Here is a 19,514-nt window from a genome sequence, read left to right as displayed (position 1 = left end):
CTTACTCGGGTTTTCCATTTCCAATAAAAGCTAAGATAGGAAAATAGTTGTCTTTTTGTTCATATTACAGCTAAAGATTTTGAGGGGAGTTTTGTAATATGTATATTTTTATGGATTAGAGACTTAAGGTCTATAATTAGATGGGCCAGAAAGAGGGGAAAAAAAACCCAAGGACAGATAACGATCAGCATGTTCTGTCCCTATGTCTTAAAACGGGACCCAAGTTCTATTTGAATCCAAGAAATACATGAATTATACACAACGCAACACGTAGGTAAGCAAAGGATTTTTTTTTTTGTTTTTTGTTTTTTTTTAATGAAATAAAGATGCTGGCCCTTTTGTGGGACTTAAGATTATCACACAACTGCAGAAGGGTTACTTTTATTCAAAAAGTTACTGTCTCCAGACATAAATACAAATCAGAAACAGTACAGTGGACGACAGGAGGTGGAGGACAACGGGATAAGGTAAATATATAAAACATTTTAAGCTGATTGAAAAACATACAGCTTTAAAAGAACTGCTCACACAAAGAAACACACCTTTAAAAATAGAAAAAAGAAGAAAACCAGCTTGCACTGAAATGTATATATATATATATACTGTACAGTCCTTTCAGCAGCTCTGTTAATGCAGTGGTCTGAAACTAGGCAGTATTCTTGAAAAGCATAAGAGTCATTTTATTACGTAAAAATAATTACGTAAAACACAAAAACATATGCTGTATCAATAACATTTCTACTCTGTTTTAATATAACACTAGTTCATTTCTATGGTTCTTGGCTACCACAGCTCCAAAATACATCCTTGAAACATAACTATTTATTTAGATACATGGAAGATTTCTGCAAGAGAAAGAGGGAGTTTTGTATTGCAAGCATATTAAGGCATGGAATGATTATAAAGAATGTACCTCAATAAACAAGACATAATAAAAAATAAAAAAGTACATTTGTACTATAAGTTAATGTTTACTTAAGCGGTGTGTAGCTGCCCAAGCGTTGCAGAATGAAAGTTCATTTCCAAATAGTAATTCAAACGATTTTATGTTACAGACTTAAGGGTTTGTGAAAGGACATTTGAAATTAAACTTCAACTTTAAAAGAATACGGAGAACTTCATGAATCTGTTATCCAAACTAATTTACATATATAGCAAAAACAAAAAGGTACTGAAACCTGAAGACTGTTTGCCAAGACAAAGATAAAACAATATAAAATACACATTTAAAAATCTTTTTTTTTAAAGCATGAATACACATGCTTTTATTTTTAAACATTGTTTTTATTTTCTTATATTTCTGAAACCTTAGAATTTTAGGTTGGAATTTAAAAGTAAGAAAAACTAAACAAATCGCGCGATTATAAAAATCAGCACCAATTTATATATATAACTATTTAAAATTTAGATACCTATTCCCACACTCTAATAAGCTGTATAATTGTGTTTAGAGAATTATTTTCAGCAAACATACTATACCAAGCTCATTTTATTAGAGACACAATACAGTGGCACTACTGGAAGGATTTGAACTTGCTTCCTTAATATTAGTCTCTCAAAAAAAAAAAAAAAGACAAGCAAACATAGTTCTAATCTTTGGGTAAGCTAAATGGCTACTTGTACAAGCAGTCATCCTCATTAGTTTCCTGCACTGTTGTGATGGTACAGCAGTGCCAATAGGAATTTAGCTCTGGAGCTCATTATTCAGAATATGCCTACACATGATTAGCCTTTGGCACATCTTTTTTCCTTTCATGTTTCAACAACAACAAAAAAAAACAACAAACACATACTTAAATGTAGAGGTTCGACTACAGCCTTTTCATCACGCTCGTAAATCATTTCATCATTAAAAATACAAATAAAAAATGCGTTTCTTAATTCATGAAAACCTGCTGCTACCGATTAGCAATAAATCATTTATAAATTAATACTTTACATGGGATTGCTTTCTCTTACACACAGCTGTACATTAAACAAAGGCTTGTTTTATGTTCTTAAACTTGTCATTCCTTTGTTCACAAAACTAACATAACCCGATTCATAATCTGCTGAGTGACCCCTCTCATTTCAAAGTTCTGTGCCGTTCTACAAGCTAAATTTATTATTTTTTTGTATAGACAGGATTTAAAATTTAGACTTGAAAGCTTCTGTAAATTGTGAGCAACTGCACAACTAACTAGGGAAAGCTTACCCACCGATTATGAACTTTAGTAGTTTTAACAAATCACCTCAGCAGGCAAACATTATTGCCTCTAAATGCACTTAGTCCAAACAGCATGTCCAATAAACATTCTCCAGAGGAGAAAAAAAAACAGTACAGCATCAAGATGTTTACTGTAATAGAACTGCCTTGATTTCTCGAAAAAAAGACTGCAGCAAATCTTCTGAAAAATCTGCTTAGAACATTGAAACTCCAAGAACCTAAAAAAAAATAAAAGAAGTCAGTTAGTTTAAAATTCAACAATGCTAGGAATATTTATTTTTACATATCCGATATCTACATTACCACATTTGTTTTCTTTGTGTGTGCGCGCAATTTATTTCCACATCAAATAAATGTTAAGCTAGATATTAACACACACACACACACACACACCACATATATACATATACATCAATCTATTTTATATAGCACCTTTCATAGTGGACCACCAAAGCGCTTTACAAGATGCAGTAACAAGAAAATCTATAATACTTTACATAGAGAAATGCATAATACATGATACAGTAAAAAAAAAAAAAAAGCATAATACATGATAGTAGCATAATACATGAAATAGTACATTAAACACATAGTGAACCTGACGAAAACCTGTTGTGTTGAAACGCGTAGTTCTACTATTAACATTAGCAGTGTGGAGTAGTGGTTAGGGCTCTGGACTCTTGACCAGAGGGTTGTGGGTTCAATCCCCAGTGGGGGACACTGCTGTTGTACCCTTGAGCAAGGTACTTTACCTACATTGCTCCAGTAAAAACCCATCTGTATAAATGGGTAATTGTATGTAAAAATAAATAAATAATGTGATATCTGTATAATGTGAAATAATGTGAAATAATGTGATATCTTGTAACAATTGTAAGTCGCCCTGGATAAGGGCGTCTGCTAAGAAATAAATAATAATACTATTCTTTTGTTTGTTTGCTCGTTTTAGTAAAAACATGTTTTTAACTAATAAAATGAAGAAAATCTTTAGAAAAGACTACAGTAAATCCTGTCCTATTTTTGAGTGTGCAACCAATTGGTCTCTGGGACTTCAATCTACAAACTAAAGTCGGTGTACTTATTTGAGAAGTGAACGTAAGCCCAAACAGACTTTCTTTTGTATATGTATATATATATATATATATATATATATATATATATATGTGTGTATGTGTATGTGTATGTGTATGTGTATGTGTATGTGTGTATATAATTATATATATATATATATATATATATATATATATATATATATATATATATATATATATATATATATATATATATATATATATATATATATATATATATATTATATACACACATACACATACACACATATATATATATATATATATTTTTTTTTAATAGACATTCCTTTTTTAAAAGTGCATGGAACAGAGGTATATCAAATTAAATCATTTTAAAACTTCAAATAGAATTATTTAAGCCCTCTAAGACTTGTTTTTAATACTCTTTTGATGAATACAGGAAAGTTAAGGCAGTTTTGAAAGCTTCTTATGTAAAGAAGTGACAGTGAAACTAAGGTTCTTTATTGCCATCAAGTGGCAATATAGTGACATTACAATAGCAAGGTCTATAGCTTTGATGCTACAGTGTATGATTTCAATAGCCTTTCAGCTCCTCCTACACAGAAAATTACTGTTTGGGCGTTATACTAAATATATATCTGCATAGGCTAAATAAACAAACCACGAAAATATTCTCACACACAAGGGGGACCAGTAACAATGTTGAGAGCTGATAAGTAAGTTTATGTATTTTAAATAATTGGTGCGCCTTTTAGCAAGGTAGCATTTATTAAAACATTCAAATCAGTCAGCCTGAGGATCAAATACAGCCTGAAAGCAAAGCACTTTATCAGAAATGACATTCATGCATGGGTTTCTCCGAGTAAATGTCTGCTGGACTAGCTGGAATGATTCTTCATCATTGCAATACTTACAGAATCCTCCATGATGGAAGCAGGGTCGAAGTAGTCAGGTTTCAGTTCTGTTCTCTCTCTTCTGTTTTTGGATGGTGGCTAAAGAAAAGAAAAAAAGTCTTTGTTCAATCAGTCTCGCAAAAAAAATGTTAATTACCTTTTAAAAGCCTGGAAATCTTCAAATTAATCGATTGTATGCGTCAGATACGTGGCAGTTTGAAGCAACGTTGAAATTGCATAGTAAAAAAAAAAAATGCTTTGTTTTAAAATCTATGTGGTAGTACTAGTGGAAAATGAGACTTTACCAGAAAAAGCACACACATATACTTTATTTCCCCATTTTCTGTGTAGTGTTTTTTTTTCACAAATGAAATGGCTCCATCATGTGGTAGAAGTGGATACTTCACTGACTTACCACCACCTGCTATTTTCAATAGGAGGCACCTTGAATACACAGCCACTTTCTTAAGCAATTTTCAGGCCATACGGCAAACAGTTAATTTCAGTTTTACTGTGTCTGCCAGAAAACTGAATCTATAAATGTTCTGAACTTTAAAAGTAATTCTCACCAAATCAATGTCCATTGTGTCAAAATCCATGCCCTCATTGAGATCCTCAATGCGACCTTCAGAAGACATCATCACATCTTCTACTATTGGCTCTTCGTCGTCCTCCATTAGTCCTGTACCACGCCGGCTGAAAAAGGGACAGACAAAAAAAACAAAAGCCATGAGACCCCCTTACCACTGTTACCCAAGTCTATATGCCCTTTCTTGGTCACACTTTGTGGATTGCACAAATACACCAATACAAAAGCAATCTTTTTATCAAACAGCTGCAGGGGCAACAACTTTAGATACACTTAACACTCCAGTGAGAAAATAGGGCAGTTTAAATTAAGTGGTTTGATTGTACTTTTTCAAAGCTCATCGTGGTTAAGGATGCACACACTTACATTGCATGCTGCAGGTTGGTTCTCAATTTGGCGTAATTCATGGCAGCTCTTTCTTGCTGCTGTCTCGCTTCTTCTTGCTGTCTCTGAGCCAACATCCAAGTAACCTGGGTACTGGGGGAGATTTGTTCACAATAAGTCTAAAATCGTCAATTAATGCGTTAAAAAAAAAAAAACAGTCAAACTGTGCAAAGTAATCGATCTATATGCGTCAGGGAACTTTAAAATATGGGTAGGCAAGGTGAAACTAACAGAGCATCATATTTACACTGGTAAATTACTTTATTTTCTCACAAAGGCAACATCTAAAAACAAATATGAATATTTTCCAAACCTACTTTATTCTTCCCTGTTAACTATCACTTAAACAGAAATTCCTTACTTGTAGTCTATAGGAGTTTGAGGATGATGGTGCTGCTGCTGCTGCTGCTGTTGCTGTTGCTGCTCGGGCTGCATGGGGTAGACTCCCAGGTAACTTTCTTCCGGCCGTAACCTCTTGGGTTCTCTCATGACCGTAGATGTAAGGTGCGGCGTCTGCATCATAACCGGGCTCTGCAGTGTCTGTTCCCTGTTCATCCACATCCCATCACTGCTACTGCTTTCCTCAGCTAGAAAACATCTCAGCATTAATGTCATAGTGTATAAAATAAAAAAAACAGCACTTTCACATGGTCTTAAACAGAAACGAGTCAACTAAAAAAGCACAGTGATGCCATTATTATAAATTGGGTTTAATACAACAATATAAAACCTACATTTTAAAGCTACTGCTATCTGACAGTTGACAGGCTACACAACTGTGACGTTCTTTATTCATAACAAGGTTGAACCAACGCAGTTACAGAAAGATTTTAAAATGCAGCTTACCTTCTGCCACTTTTCGCTTGGCAGTGGCTGGTTTTGTCTTTTTACTCCTCACAGAGCCTCGACTGCTTATTCCACTGATTACTGACATTGTATCGTCATCTCCCCCAACCTGTAAGGAATTTCTGTAGGAAATCAGGGGAAGCCAACAATCCTCCCTGCGTAGCGCCATCTGAAATGTCATGAACTTCTCAAGGTAAACATGCCTGGATAAACAAGAAGTTTTGTTACTCAAAAAGCATCTCTCAACACCTGGAAAGACAGCTACAAACACATAGGTTAAACATTTTTATACTCAGAATAAGTATTCCGTAGAAAGAAAGCACATACTTTGATATAATACTGAACAGCAGCCATCTGACCAAACAACTTTATTTGTATGTTCACTTACACTGTCTTCTTGTCTTGCCGAAGCAGTTTGGAGGAAAATTCACTCAGGATATCCAAGAAGGCAAGATTAACAGGAGTGTGCCCTTCACCATGAGGGCTGGGCTCTTTGAAAGCAAATTCTATGCCGTCTCTGAAACACAGTAAAACAAATCATTTTAATCTTTCACTTTGATCGCTGCAGTATTTGATTGGTGAGATTACATTAAACTTTAAAATGAACTGGAACTAAACATTTGTATGTAAAGCAGTTACATTCATTTTAACAGATATAACCTCAAAATGAAAGCCAATTCACCTTGGGTTTTCAATATAAATATTTAACTTTTAGATAGACTGTGCTTTTTTATTATAAAATACATTGATATGCAGGAAAATGTTTGTGGCTTGAACAGTAATGAAAATCAAACTTAATTTGAATCCATAAATACTTAAATTTGTATTGGGCCATACATATTTCTAGAACAGTTTATTTACAGCTCATATTAATAAGGAATTCAACACACAAATGTGAGTTTAACCATGTTAAAATATAATTAATTCTCAGTTACTTACTTATGTAACATAGCAATCGCGTCCCTTGTTTTGACTTGATCAAGCCCAAACGTCAAGGAGAAACGTCGAGCAAGCTCCTTAATACCACAGAAGGCTGAAGATGATCGGTCAAAGTTAGAGCCAAGCTCTGAGAGCATCTCATTAAAAAGCTAAAGGCAATACAAAGAACAATGCACTGCTGTTATTGTCACAAGAAATATGGACTAAAGGATATAAATGCATTAGAAATGCAGGTGTAAAACCATTCAAGACTTTAATAGAGCAATGAGATTCTATTTTTTTTGTATGACTTGGCAAATCGTTTGATAGCCATCAACAGAATCTCAGTCACATAAATATTAGCACAGATATTAATCATGTTAATACTTACTCTATTTAAAAAAAGATACTTTGTACAGATAGCGCCTATACTGTCTACAGAATGCATGTATACATTTAACATTTACAACAGCTTTGCAAGTTTAACAGCACTGTAGGCTTTTATAAAATATATGGGTTTGCTTTGCGCAGTGTAACCATTCTCTTACCTGTTGCAAGCTCAGTATGAGGGTTTTTGCACATTGGATTTTGTCTATTTGTCTCGTCTTGCTCATAGTTTCTTTGATGATATCTCCATAGTCATTGTAATACTAGGGTGAAAGAAAAACAATGTATTAGTGCAAGATAGGTTTTATTATATATATATATATATATATATATATATATATATATATATATATATATATATATATATATATATATATATATATATATAATCTCAAAAACAGCTTTAAGCAAAGCATAGGCAACCAGGACTAATGATCCATAACTTACCCTCATATATTGTTTGAATATGTCTGCCCCGGTATTAATTTCCACCACATTATAAACTATTAGTTTACAATAAGCTGCAAGTAAGTTTCGTCTTTTGTGCAAAGCTTCAATCTTACCAGCTTCGTCATCTTGCTGACCATCTGGTTTAAAAAAAAAAAAAAAAAAAAGTTCAAAAATTACAACTAAAACTTCTTATAAAACGTTACCTGAAATGAAAACCAGTTCATAATACCAAAATACCCTCTGGTGGCCAATAACAGTAACTGCATTAATACTAGTTTAACTTAACTGTGTGCTTGCCTAAATGAACCTGTCTCAAGAGTAACTTAATTGTGCTAACTTTATTCCAAGTCATTGGATCCTATTGCGATTGTTGTGAGTGAGGAGATCAGGATTACTGTTATTATAACATGAATGAAAAACACTTCTCTATTCTGAAAATGCAAGGGCATGCTGGTCTTACCTGTACTATTACTGTCATCATCCTGATCAATAAAAACATGATCCAGAATAAAGTTAAGTAGGTCAGACTGCAGAGAGGAATCTGGATTGTAAACCAAGGGCTCCATGATTTCACGACCTCCTGATACAATCTGATGGCTAAATATCATCAGGACATCACAAAGGATAGTGAAGGCCTATGAAGCAAATGTGAAACGCTGTTAGGAGTGCTTTATAAAACAAGTGGTTATCAATGTAAAAACCACATTACCTTAATTAAAAAAAAAATATATATATATATATAATTTCCATTAATATATTATCACCATATGAGCCATATGAAAATGTTTTTTAAAATGGCAAGTTTAAGGTTGTTATACATCAGTATGAAAACGCTGTGTTTAGGATATATGGACCTCATTGCTTTTGGACAGTGTTTGTGTTACTGACCTGTTCTTTGACTGTTGTATTAACATTGGTCAGGTAGTGCTGGCAGACCTGACAGAAAGCCCTCATCTGTTTCCTCAATTTCACCATATCATCCTGTAGGAACAGAAGAAACAGAAATGAGAAAAAGGCCATATTCATTTACAGTACACACACATGGATTTAGTTTCTGCAAAATGGCACATAACAGCATTGTAAAACCTGTCATTTATATTTTGTTTAATACTTAAATATAAAATGATGATGGAAATTGCAGAGGATACATGCACAACACAAAAAATAAATCAAGTGAATTTATTATTTTTTCCTTAACCATGGAGAACATGTTTCCTGTTTATACTGCACAGGTAAACCTCGTCTCAGCAGGATACCTGCATTTTTCTTCTGGCCATTCTCTTAAGGATTTAATAATGTTGCTCTTAAAAACCCCATGTGTAGGATTAAATATTAGTTGTCTGACCTTTGTCGAACTGCCTTCTGAAATCTTGGCTAGATTCCACAGGATAACATAGTGGGTACACTGCAGTGCATGAATAACAATCTGGGGGAAAAAATAAATAAAAAACAGGCAATGAGGCACCACTATATAGAGTAATGTCCTGGTTTAAATAAAACCACTTAAAATCTGAAGTACACACCTGTTCTGGCATATCCCCATTTTCAATGCCCGTTTTAAGTAACTTGTAGTTGCTATTAAACAAATCCCACCGAGAGAGATCATGGGCACTGAAATGATAAATTAACACACATATTAAAATACATTCATTTAAAATTAAATCTGTCTGATGCTAAAATAATAAATAAATTGGTTTAAAGTATATACAATTCTAAAAAGTGTGAATTACACCCTCCTCCTCCAAAATCTCTTTCCCTAATGTTGTAGTTTGTTTTATTTTTTCAATATATTTCTGTTCATACCAACCTCCTGAGGGAATTAATCACATAAACAAAAAGGGAAGGTTAGAACTATGAAGAGAGTCACCTATCAGCTAACACTAGCTACTACTGTACTGTCATTTTTAAATGTATAATTTATAGTAAATACCCTTCACTCACTTATGAAAGGCTGTGATCCTCTTCAGTGTAGATAAGACCTGATAAGCATCGTCCTCATCAGGCTCTTCTCCCTGTAAAATTAAAAAACACAGTATTTATTAGACCCTTGTTTCAGCCTTTGTTAGAAGTAAGACCCCTTTCACATTGGCATGCTCTACCCAGGTCAGAACCTGGTGTCATGAGGGTTGACTACACGATTTCACACTGCTTTTGATAAAGCAGGGTCGACAACACGTGTATTAAAACCCCCGGAAGCAGCTTGATACGGACACTTCCATCCAAGCTTCTCTGGATTGAACTGGCCATTCACTTTTTTTTCTGGCCATTCACTTAAGGATTTAATAATGTTGCTCTTAAAAACCCCATGTGAATTAAATATTAGTTAATGTGACCTGGGTAGCCAGAACCCGGGTCAGGACATGGGTAGGCGTGCCAGTGTGAAAAGGGGCTTAAGATGGCAAGCCATTACTGAGGTTTTTAATTATCAAATTAAACATTTGCAATACATACCTCCTGCAAGAAGTCCTCTAGTAGCTGGTTAAACTTATCTACAAGCTCATCCAACATCTGGCTCCTTGCAATGTCCACCCTGTTAAATATTGTGAACTCTTCATTGCAGAGGGCATGGCAGGTTTTAGAGCAGGCCTCTAAAACATCAGTATCTGTGTGCTTCGCAACAATTTCCCTGATTTGCCGTAACAAAGAATCCAAGTGCTAGAAATTCAGATAAAAAAAAAAAAGTTAATGCTAATTTAAAACAATATAGCCAAATACTTTTGTATGAGATTCACTTTTTTCTCCAACATTCAAACTGTAAATACTGCTAAAATGTATGTTGTAATACAAAAAAGGTCAGTTTCAGAAATTTGCACAGCGTTTGAAAATATCCAGCACATGGTGATATTTAAACTGAAAAAGAAAACATGCACTTGTACCTTTTCCAACCGGCCTGTTGTGTAGATTTCCAAATCAAAGTACTGTGGCAGTTGTAACAAGTTGGTTACCTTTTCTGCATCTACAGAATACTAAAAAGTACAAATGAGAGAGTTATAAAGTGCAAGTAAAGGTTAAGTATTATATAAAGAATTCTGAGCATTTAGAAGGATCGCCAGCAAAAAGTTTAATTTAATATGGGTTTGTTCAGATTAAAATCGAGGTGTGTACAAGAGCACTGACTACATTTGTTTAAAATAAAAATAAAAAAAAGTTTATATATTAACTGCTTAGCTATTTTAAAACTTGCAAATGATGAGTACAACATGGACACTAGTGTGTAAATTCTAACTAAGTATCTCAAAACAGCAATTGGACTGCATAATTCTCAAGCTTAAAGTTGAACATACAAAATAGTGTCATCACATTTTATATTGCTTTGAGGAAAAAGCATTTTGTATACTGTGTATTCCTGCTCTCTACATGTCAGGGAGGGAATGAGAGTGCGACAGAATTTAGGGGGGAAAAAAAAAAGGTTGTCAAGGTAACTGCTGGTGATTAAGAAAAAAAAATACAACAGCAGGGCTATAACTGACGGAATAAAATATACTTGCTTATTGCCCTAGTTTCAGTCTGACCTGAAGTTTTTACTGACACATTCATCCATGAAGAAACTGTTCCTACAACAGAATATGTATTTTTTGGTTTTCTTTTAAAAGACTTGCATTTGGGATGAAACCTTTCTTTAAAAGGAAGATTATTATTTATTTTTAAGAGTTTGTTGCATTTAATCCATATATTGCTTTAAAAGAACACTGAAATACCTTGGATAATAACTGAGGCAATGACACTGCAAAGAGTTCTGTTATTCTCGTGCGATCATCAAGCTGGGATTTCTTCTCTTTCGCCGTGAGCACCTAGAGGTTTTGCAGACTGTTAAATGCCAACACATATTTGCGGATGAATTTGAATAGCTAAATTCAAGGATTGATATACAAACAGAAAAAAAGAAAAGAAAAAAAAAACAGATCTACTTCAAGATAGCCAGATGAAATCGACATCTTCCTTATTTCCCTTTAATAAATGTCAGGATCTTAAATTGAGGATAATTCATTAAAAAAAAGGTTTAAATAACGGTTTATAAAAATAACAAAAAAGCAAAACAAAAAACGCCAAAACGCATTTGTTAAAATACTAAAATGGCACCAGATGATAACTTCTTCTGCTTACCCTTTTCCCAGTTCCTCTTCCCACAGGGGGGTGGCACTCCGATGCCTGTCGTATAGTGCACAGCATTATTTCAATCAGTGCTGTCTCCTGCCTGTCCGTCAGGGCTAAAAAAAAAAAAATTAATAAAAGTTAGTTACTTTGGGAGGCACACACCGAGGAAGTCAAATCTTTACTAGTACAGAAAGATCTAGCAGTCTATAATGTTTTAAAACACTGTATACTCAACTGGTAATTATGGTCCCATGCAAAAAAGGGAAACATACTTTAATTATATGAACTTCAAAGCTTTCCAATATAGGAGTAAAAAGCTAAAGTCGGCCGCTAACTGCCAATGAAAATCACTAGAAATGTTCATTCAAAATTAATGTTCTGCAGCAGGGGAAGAAAAAAAAAAAAAAAATCTATGGTTCACAGATTCAAAATAGATGAAGGACTAAAATGGTTTGGGCTGTAATTTGATTTCATAATACACCATTTAATTTAACTATGAAAGGTATGTTAACTGAAATCAAAAGATGACACCCTCAAAAAAAAATGTTAGCAATTGGATTTATGTTGTCATGAAGTTGGGCGTTGCTTCACTGCCTCAAGAATATATCCTCCACCAGCATCAGCATCAGCAGCAGCAGGGTGACAGCAGATGGTTTGGAGTGAAACGTGCTGTCATTCCTTAGCAAGTGCAGCAGTGGTTTGTTTAAAAAGAATTCTGAGCGAGTGTGATGTGATTACATGCACTCAATCCCTGGACACTGGTTGACAACATACTGCAGCATCAGCACAATCTTGGGTCAAACAGGACCAGCAAAAGGATCCTACCTCTGATCTCTTGCCATGGTAAAATGTTTATAGTGAATTCAACACAGTCAGGTTCCACAACAAAGCAGTCCTCCCTTGTTGCTCTTAAAACTTGATTGCACCAATGTGCACAAAACTTTAGAAGACTAAAATTAATTTTTTTTCTTTTTCTATGCATGTTCCATTAAACACATGATAATCAATTGAATGATGCACATCTCATCCTGCTACAAGTCCCAGTTTAAAACACACACACAAACACAAAAAGCATAACATGAATATCCTTTATTGTGTTGATTTCAAATAAATGAACCCAGTTACCTTCCTCTCCTGGAAGTGGTTCTTCTAGCAGAAGGCTGATCATACACTCCCAATCCTTCAACAGCTCTGAGGCACAGTCCCACATGCTGTCCACGAGGTAGGCGGCATGCTCATGCAGCTTTATATGGAGGAAGGAAAAAAAAAGGTCAGCTAAACTTAAAAGTAAATAAGGGAAATACACTGATGCAAATTTAAATGCTTTAAAAACACTTTATGGAAAGTATTAATATATTTTCCTAGCTTAAGGGCCCTTTGCACTACCCACCCAGACCATTTCTTGCAAGTTATCTTCATTCTGAAATATTTCTTATGTTTCAAAGTACAACAATATTAAAACACAATCTTTGATTTTGGACAGTGTCCTGTTCGAAGGAAATATAAAAACTAAATGGTCACCAGCCAAGCAGTGAAGATGGATGGCAAAAACGATGAGGTATTGTAAAAGAAAACAAACAAAAAAAACACAGGTCTAGAAATGATACTCGTTTATAAAAACACACTCTTACCTCACTTTCCAAGAAGAAAAATACCAAGGTCTTCACAAGGTTAGCATTGGGACTTTGTCGGCCCCTCCTTTTAGGCATCCCTTCTTCTTCAGGATCCCTGTGACTAAAGAGTCTACCCAAAAAAAAAAACACACCAGCAGCAAGCTTTTTAGGAGCCACTGAAAAAGTGTGTATATTCAAAATGGTGTAAACTCATTTAAATTCCATATATTAGAGCCTAAAATCTGTCAGTAGTCAGCATTACTTACTTTTTGTAAAGGAACTCTCCTGCTGCCACAGCTACTGGCCGATGAGCTGAGTAAACCAAGTGATAGACATTTTCACAGTCCTCCGAGGTTAGAACTTCATCACTACTACTGTGAAAGAGAACACACACTTTGAATACAGTACAATGTCCCACAAATATAGTTTTAAAGCAAATCAAACAATAACTTTAAAATGTACCAATATCAAAACTTGGTTATTACACTAACAGTACATATTTTTTCTACATAATTTTTTGCTGTTTATATTTGAAACTTCATGCACGTGAATTACTACACATTGTATTGACAAAATATACTTACTGTAATACAAGGGTTAAAAGTTTTATTGCTTGTACTGCCACATCATACTCCTTATCCAGTGTCATTGAAACAATTCGATCCTGAAAAAGTAAAAAAATGAATACATTTCACTTTCCTTGTAACATGCAGCCTTATTAAAATAAACTAAAGTATACTACAGTTTCTCCACCAATCTCTCAACTAAGATCATAACAGCTTTAGCAATGCCAAATAAATGCCTGCATTTCAGTACCACCTCAGTTAAATTCGAAATATAACCTTCATTTTGTCATCAACTTCAATAAAAGTACATTGTACAAGACTGATTGAAATAAAGAACCGTAAACTGCAGAGCCAGTAGCAGTTGCAACGTAACCTTACAGGTCAATGCAAACGAGAGAAACCACCAAGCAGCTTAATCTCTGAAGTACTGTAAACCATAACGTATGGGCATTACAACAATAGCCTTGTACATCAAAAAAAGCACTTTGAAACAGAAGGATAAATAAATACTAACCTTGAAACGACTTGTGAACAGCTCAAGCTTGGCATTAAGCTCTCTGTTGTAATAAAGACCCTGCAGAGCTGTCAGACATTTAAGTCTCACTTCACCTTGCTGAAACAAGAAGTACAATTTATATGACAACAACAAAACATTTACAGCTTTTAATCCATTCAACAAACCCTCGTTAGTGAAGCAGACTCGACATCCCGGTTATAAAATAGTCAATCTTATTTTTGCTGAATGCTTAGCACACAATGAACCATGACTTGAACAAAAGTGATAATGACTGAATGTAATGTAAATAGAAGCACTCAATGTTTGGTTACAATTCTGTAAATTAGGTGTGCAGAGCAAGAAACTGCACCTTGCAATGCAAAGTAGAGCCATGGACATTTCATGGTTTATCCCATAGCTCTCAAAAGGCTGATTTATAAACTATAAAAGGGTCTCAGACAGTAAAAAGAATACATTTGGTTTCATTGATCTTGGGACTACTAAAAGTTACCTTAGGTAGTCCAAGATGCAGGTTATTTTGTTCTCCAAAACCTGTGTCAAATCTGTATAACGGATTAGCCATTACTTAGTTGAAATAAGCATCTTTATAGGAATGACAAGTTACCTTATCATGCATGGTCCATCCCACGTACTTTAAATAGCTGTCATTGAGAAATGCATCACTGTACATCTTCATCCACACACCAATCTCTTCAATACAGATTGCACGGATTTCAGCTATAGCATCACTGAAAACAAACAAACAAAAATCTTATTTTTCTGCAGTTAATCAGAAAGGTGTTCGATGTCTTTATACAAGTACAAAAAAAAAAAAAACAATACCACAGGTGTAGTCATTGTTAATCAAACAAACTAAATTGAATTGTTTCAGGTCAAGTATTACAAGTTGTACCTGCATTACACTAGAGAACTAAAGCTTAAAACATGTTTTCAATACCTGTTAAATGACAAAAACTCATGTTAGGCTTTATATTGGGCATGATTTATTACTTTTAATTCTTCCTCTATTTATTGGGGGGAGGGGGGAATAAATAAAAAAATAATATAACCATCAACTTTAATACAGTGACATGACATGATATGATAGTTGAATATATTAGGCTCTACTTTATTTTCAATGCAAGCACACATCCTTTGACTATGCAGTTCTGTAAATACACCTACCGGTATCTGTGAACAAAAACACCTTTGAATATTGCATTCATCATATTCTCAATTTCATCCTGATTTTCTTGAAGCTGAGAAGAGGAAAAATAAAAACATATTTAAATATAAAAATCAAGAACAGCTTCAAATACATGACTGCTTTACCAAGAGACCTTTCAACATGCAGTGTGCAGATTCCACACCTACATATGTAGTCATGTCAGCCCAGAATCACACAAGTATATCATGCTACATCACCCACAAACTTTGTCCATCCATGTACATAGGCAGTCAGATAATTCTCTGTGCTTGAAGAGGAGCTGGTAAGCAGCATACAAAAAGTTATGCTCTCTGGAACCAGAGTAACAAGCCCCCTATCATCTATGTGTAGCTGTTTTAAGCCTACTTGGTCTGGTACTTGTCCAAGGACAATCTGGGTCCTTACTGGTTTCATGTTTTTCTGCATGCAGCGTATTTGTGTTGGTGTTTAGCATGCTTCATTTCATGCAGGCTGAACACGAAGTTCAGTAAGCTAAACCAATTAGGCTAAGGGGTTTATTTGATCAACCTATACTCTGCCAAGATAAGACACAGCTCGATTTGTTTTGATTTTGAGCATTTTACAGCAATGGAGAATTGCCTTGGATTGCATCAACCACCTATCTGTGGTTACCTTTGGATTATCAATAAATACTGTAGTTGATGCAATTCCTTGGATTCCCTGGTACAGTAAAATACTCATAATATCCAGATTATCCTGGCTGATCAAATGAACCCTAGGTGAGGGGAAATCTGATGCAAAAAAGGGCATGCTAAAGGTTGCCATTTAACGTTACTTTAACTGCCACCACTAAGTGAACTATGGAACCATTGTTTTAAGTATTAGATAAATGGCAGTCAATTAATGAGAAAATAAAAATCCACTACAAATTTCAGCATTTTAGAAACAGCTAGGTGGTGGCCCAGCAGGTAATGAAGTTATATAATACCTTGATAATAAACACTGCTAGTTAAACAGAACTCTAGCACTGTAATGGGAATGTTAGTATTATACATTCTAGTATTTTGGTATCATACAGCTCTAGTTACAATTATTATTAGAAACAACTGGGAAAGGGATGTGAATACAATGTGTTAATTGTCAAGTTTATATAAACAGATCCATAGGTGTTTAAGTCAAAGAATGAACTATTAACGAGAAACCTTTCTGTTTTTTGTGTTATGAAATAGAACAATTTTAATTTTAAAACTCAAATGACTCTTACAAATATATCGGTGTTTTTTTTTGTTTTGTTTTTTAAACAATACAGTCCTTGTGCTAATCTACAGTAACTACTTGACAAAGGACTAATAAAATATATTCTAAACACAAGTGTGAACAATTATAACTTAGTGCTTGTTGCTGCACTACACTTTTGATATGAGTGGCCATAAAAACAACTAATGAATAAGGCTGAGGTGATACATCGATGTATCAATGCATCACATCGTTTGACAACTATCGACAGACAACTATTGCATCAACATAGTTATATAATGTTTCTAGTGTAACTATTTCAGATTAACAAAGTTAACATGCAAAACAGTATACAGTATAAATAACGGTACCGGTAGCAGAAATAGACATAAAACGATTTCTTTTGAAAATCCCCCTATTCATGACATAAAATCAGTGTTGTTGAGCATGTACCAATGTCTCTGTGGGAAGCTGTCAGCATCACAACTATTTACAGATTTGCGGTTTAAAGTTATTTAATTTTTCTTTCAGCACTCAAAAAATCACTCGTGCTCTTTTCAAATCAAAGTCTGAATTCTCAGGAGTTTCCATTGAAATATGTCATGTTTTAGATGATCCTCATGTAAAAGACAGCGTTTGCTGGTCTGCCCTCTGTTCCGACAGCTAAAACCCTGTTCTGCTGGTACACTACATGTGACCTCTGGAGTTTTTTTTTCTTTTTAAAGAGGATGCAAGGAGCAATGGAACCATTTTTACATGTTGCATTGCATATAAACTTTGTAATAAACAAAATTATTGGACAGGGATGAAAAAGGGAAATGTCTTACATCTGTGTTTTAGAAACGCGCTGCTGTTACTGTTTTGCGTTTTATTAAAATGCCCTGAGTAGTTTTTCTCTTGATTGGTTGTTACTCTGACTAGTTATGGATTTAAACAACTTTTTATTTTGTTTTAACCCCCAACTGGTACAAAATCAACATTAGATGTAGCAAGCAACCTCAAAGTAAACAGGTATCTTGACTTGGAAAATGCTAACAAATGTTTCCCTAAGAGTGAAAGACCTTACCTCCTTGCGTTTCTGTAACAAGAGCTCTAGCTTATCATTGGCTCTCTTGCCAATCATTTTGTTTCTCTCAGTCTCATATTGCCTTTGCGTGTTGTCCATATTAATGCTGAGATTCAGTGCAACGTTTACCAAGGCAGTCATCAGCTTCATTGCTATAAATAAAATAGATATATCAGTAAATATGTTATAGCTCACAGTGTATGTACAGAATAAGCTGAATGACTTATTCCAGTCAGTCAGGCTTGAAGAGAAGCAGCAAAATACACATCCATATACTTGAAGACCACACATACACTGTATTGTTGAACCTCAAAAGACAAAATACAGTAAATTTAATTTAAAATGCACACTTGTTGCTTGTTTTTTCAAAAACCTTTGTATGTTGATTACAGTTTAAATGCATCATGCTTTAAATTGTTCTCCAGTTAACAGAAATGAAACTGTGTTTATTACCTGCCAATGTGCTGGTGTGCCTGAAAGCTCTGACCTGGGAGTCAGACAGTCCTGTTAGAAGTGAGATCACGGTGTCCATCATGTATTCATCATATATGATACTGTACTGACACTGTCGAACTAGAACCCCGATGAACTCACAGAAACTTGACTTGAACTTCTTCCACTGGGGCCCAGCGATTGTAAGTGGGTAGTCACCGCTGTCCTATTGCAGGAAAAAGATTGAAATCAGGAAGGAGGAAAAACAACTTCATAGTTTAACATGGTCATTAGGGTTGGACATTTTCAGTTATCGATTGGCTAAAATTATCACTTGGCAGCAGTGGTGCTTATTCCGTTCTATGACTGTCTGAAAAAAACAATTATCTACAGTACTTTAATAAATACATCATTGAAGATAAAAGTATTGTGATAAGATAAGAGGAGTATAAGAGGAGTAAGTAGTATGATAAGAGGACTCTTCCAATGCTAGCTGACGTGCAGTTAACTAATTCTTACCTCATCAAACTCTTCTGTCATCTTCCTAATTATTTCTGAATTCTGCATATGTCTAAACATTTCCGCCGATACAACACCTGCAACATAAAGAATAACGATTAACCTGTTTTTGCCTTAATACTTTTGTTTAATCCCCAGATGTTACAAAACAATGTTATCAGTCATGGAATACTGGCATAAGAAAATCATACCAAAAAGAAACAAAAAAAAATAGGTAGATATGAAAGAGTTAATTAATTTGCATGCAAACGCCTATTAAACTGAACACTTAAATATAATTTTACCATAAAAATGTTTAACCTTACCTTTACAGCCTGAACACTGGATGAAAAAGTTGATGAGGTCAAGAAGTGCCATGTCCCGGTCGTGTTTGTAGGACTCTATCCAATCATCCACGACAGACTGCAAAAATAAAATGGTCATCACCTTCAATAATGTGTTTTATAATAATATTTACACCACGAACATTTAATTTAGACCAGCACTATTTTACAATGAACAATATAAACGTTGCTTTCATTTATACAAGTTAAATCTCTTGACTTCAGCAGCATGGAAGAACAGGATTGCAGCATGTGGAGTTTTCTGCTGCCTGGGC

The 19,514-nt window shown here is 34.5% G+C and overlaps 1 protein-coding gene across 2 annotated transcripts in view; it reads right to left on the bottom strand.

Annotated features, from left to right (window-relative positions):
* Positions 1 to 365: 365 nt before the first annotated feature.
* LOC117430586 (cohesin subunit SA-2) overlaps positions 366 to 19,514 on the bottom strand; it is a 34,046-nt gene continuing 14,897 nt past the window's right edge. Inside the window, exons 5-34 of one of the 2 annotated variants that reach the window (XM_059000592.1) lie at positions 19,222 to 19,318; positions 18,917 to 18,993; positions 18,419 to 18,623; positions 17,966 to 18,117; positions 15,681 to 15,754; positions 15,121 to 15,244; positions 14,514 to 14,612; positions 14,018 to 14,097; positions 13,700 to 13,804; positions 13,452 to 13,563; positions 12,946 to 13,063; positions 11,830 to 11,933; positions 11,424 to 11,516; positions 10,602 to 10,691; positions 10,177 to 10,380; positions 9,667 to 9,737; positions 9,249 to 9,336; positions 9,071 to 9,151; positions 8,614 to 8,706; positions 8,186 to 8,360; positions 7,723 to 7,862; positions 7,437 to 7,538; positions 6,910 to 7,058; positions 6,359 to 6,487; positions 5,971 to 6,173; positions 5,486 to 5,711; positions 5,107 to 5,217; positions 4,721 to 4,847; positions 4,173 to 4,250; positions 366 to 2,424 (exon numbers count right to left, since the gene is read on the bottom strand). In XM_059000592.1, the coding sequence (XP_058856575.1) occupies positions 2,401 to 2,424; positions 4,173 to 4,250; positions 4,721 to 4,847; positions 5,107 to 5,217; positions 5,486 to 5,711; positions 5,971 to 6,173; positions 6,359 to 6,487; positions 6,910 to 7,058; positions 7,437 to 7,538; positions 7,723 to 7,862; positions 8,186 to 8,360; positions 8,614 to 8,706; positions 9,071 to 9,151; positions 9,249 to 9,336; positions 9,667 to 9,737; positions 10,177 to 10,380; positions 10,602 to 10,691; positions 11,424 to 11,516; positions 11,830 to 11,933; positions 12,946 to 13,063; positions 13,452 to 13,563; positions 13,700 to 13,804; positions 14,018 to 14,097; positions 14,514 to 14,612; positions 15,121 to 15,244; positions 15,681 to 15,754; positions 17,966 to 18,117; positions 18,419 to 18,623; positions 18,917 to 18,993; positions 19,222 to 19,318 (3,531 nt within the window). In that variant the 3' untranslated portion in view covers positions 366 to 2,400. Of the gene's footprint in view, positions 2,425 to 4,172; positions 4,251 to 4,720; positions 4,848 to 5,106; positions 5,218 to 5,485; positions 5,712 to 5,970; positions 6,174 to 6,358; positions 6,488 to 6,909; positions 7,059 to 7,436; positions 7,539 to 7,722; positions 7,863 to 8,185; positions 8,361 to 8,613; positions 8,707 to 9,070; positions 9,152 to 9,248; positions 9,337 to 9,666; positions 9,738 to 10,176; positions 10,381 to 10,601; positions 10,692 to 11,423; positions 11,517 to 11,829; positions 11,934 to 12,945; positions 13,064 to 13,451; positions 13,564 to 13,699; positions 13,808 to 14,017; positions 14,098 to 14,513; positions 14,613 to 15,120; positions 15,245 to 15,680; positions 15,755 to 17,965; positions 18,118 to 18,418; positions 18,624 to 18,916; positions 18,994 to 19,221; positions 19,319 to 19,514 lie in introns of both variants that reach the window. The other variant, XM_059000591.1, reaches the window with a different exon arrangement.

This window comes from Acipenser ruthenus, chromosome 26 (assembly GCF_902713425.1).
Source record: "Acipenser ruthenus chromosome 26, fAciRut3.2 maternal haplotype, whole genome shotgun sequence".
Taxonomy (NCBI): Eukaryota; Metazoa; Chordata; class Actinopteri; order Acipenseriformes; family Acipenseridae; genus Acipenser; species Acipenser ruthenus.
This window is presented reverse-complemented; position numbering and strand designations above follow the sequence as displayed.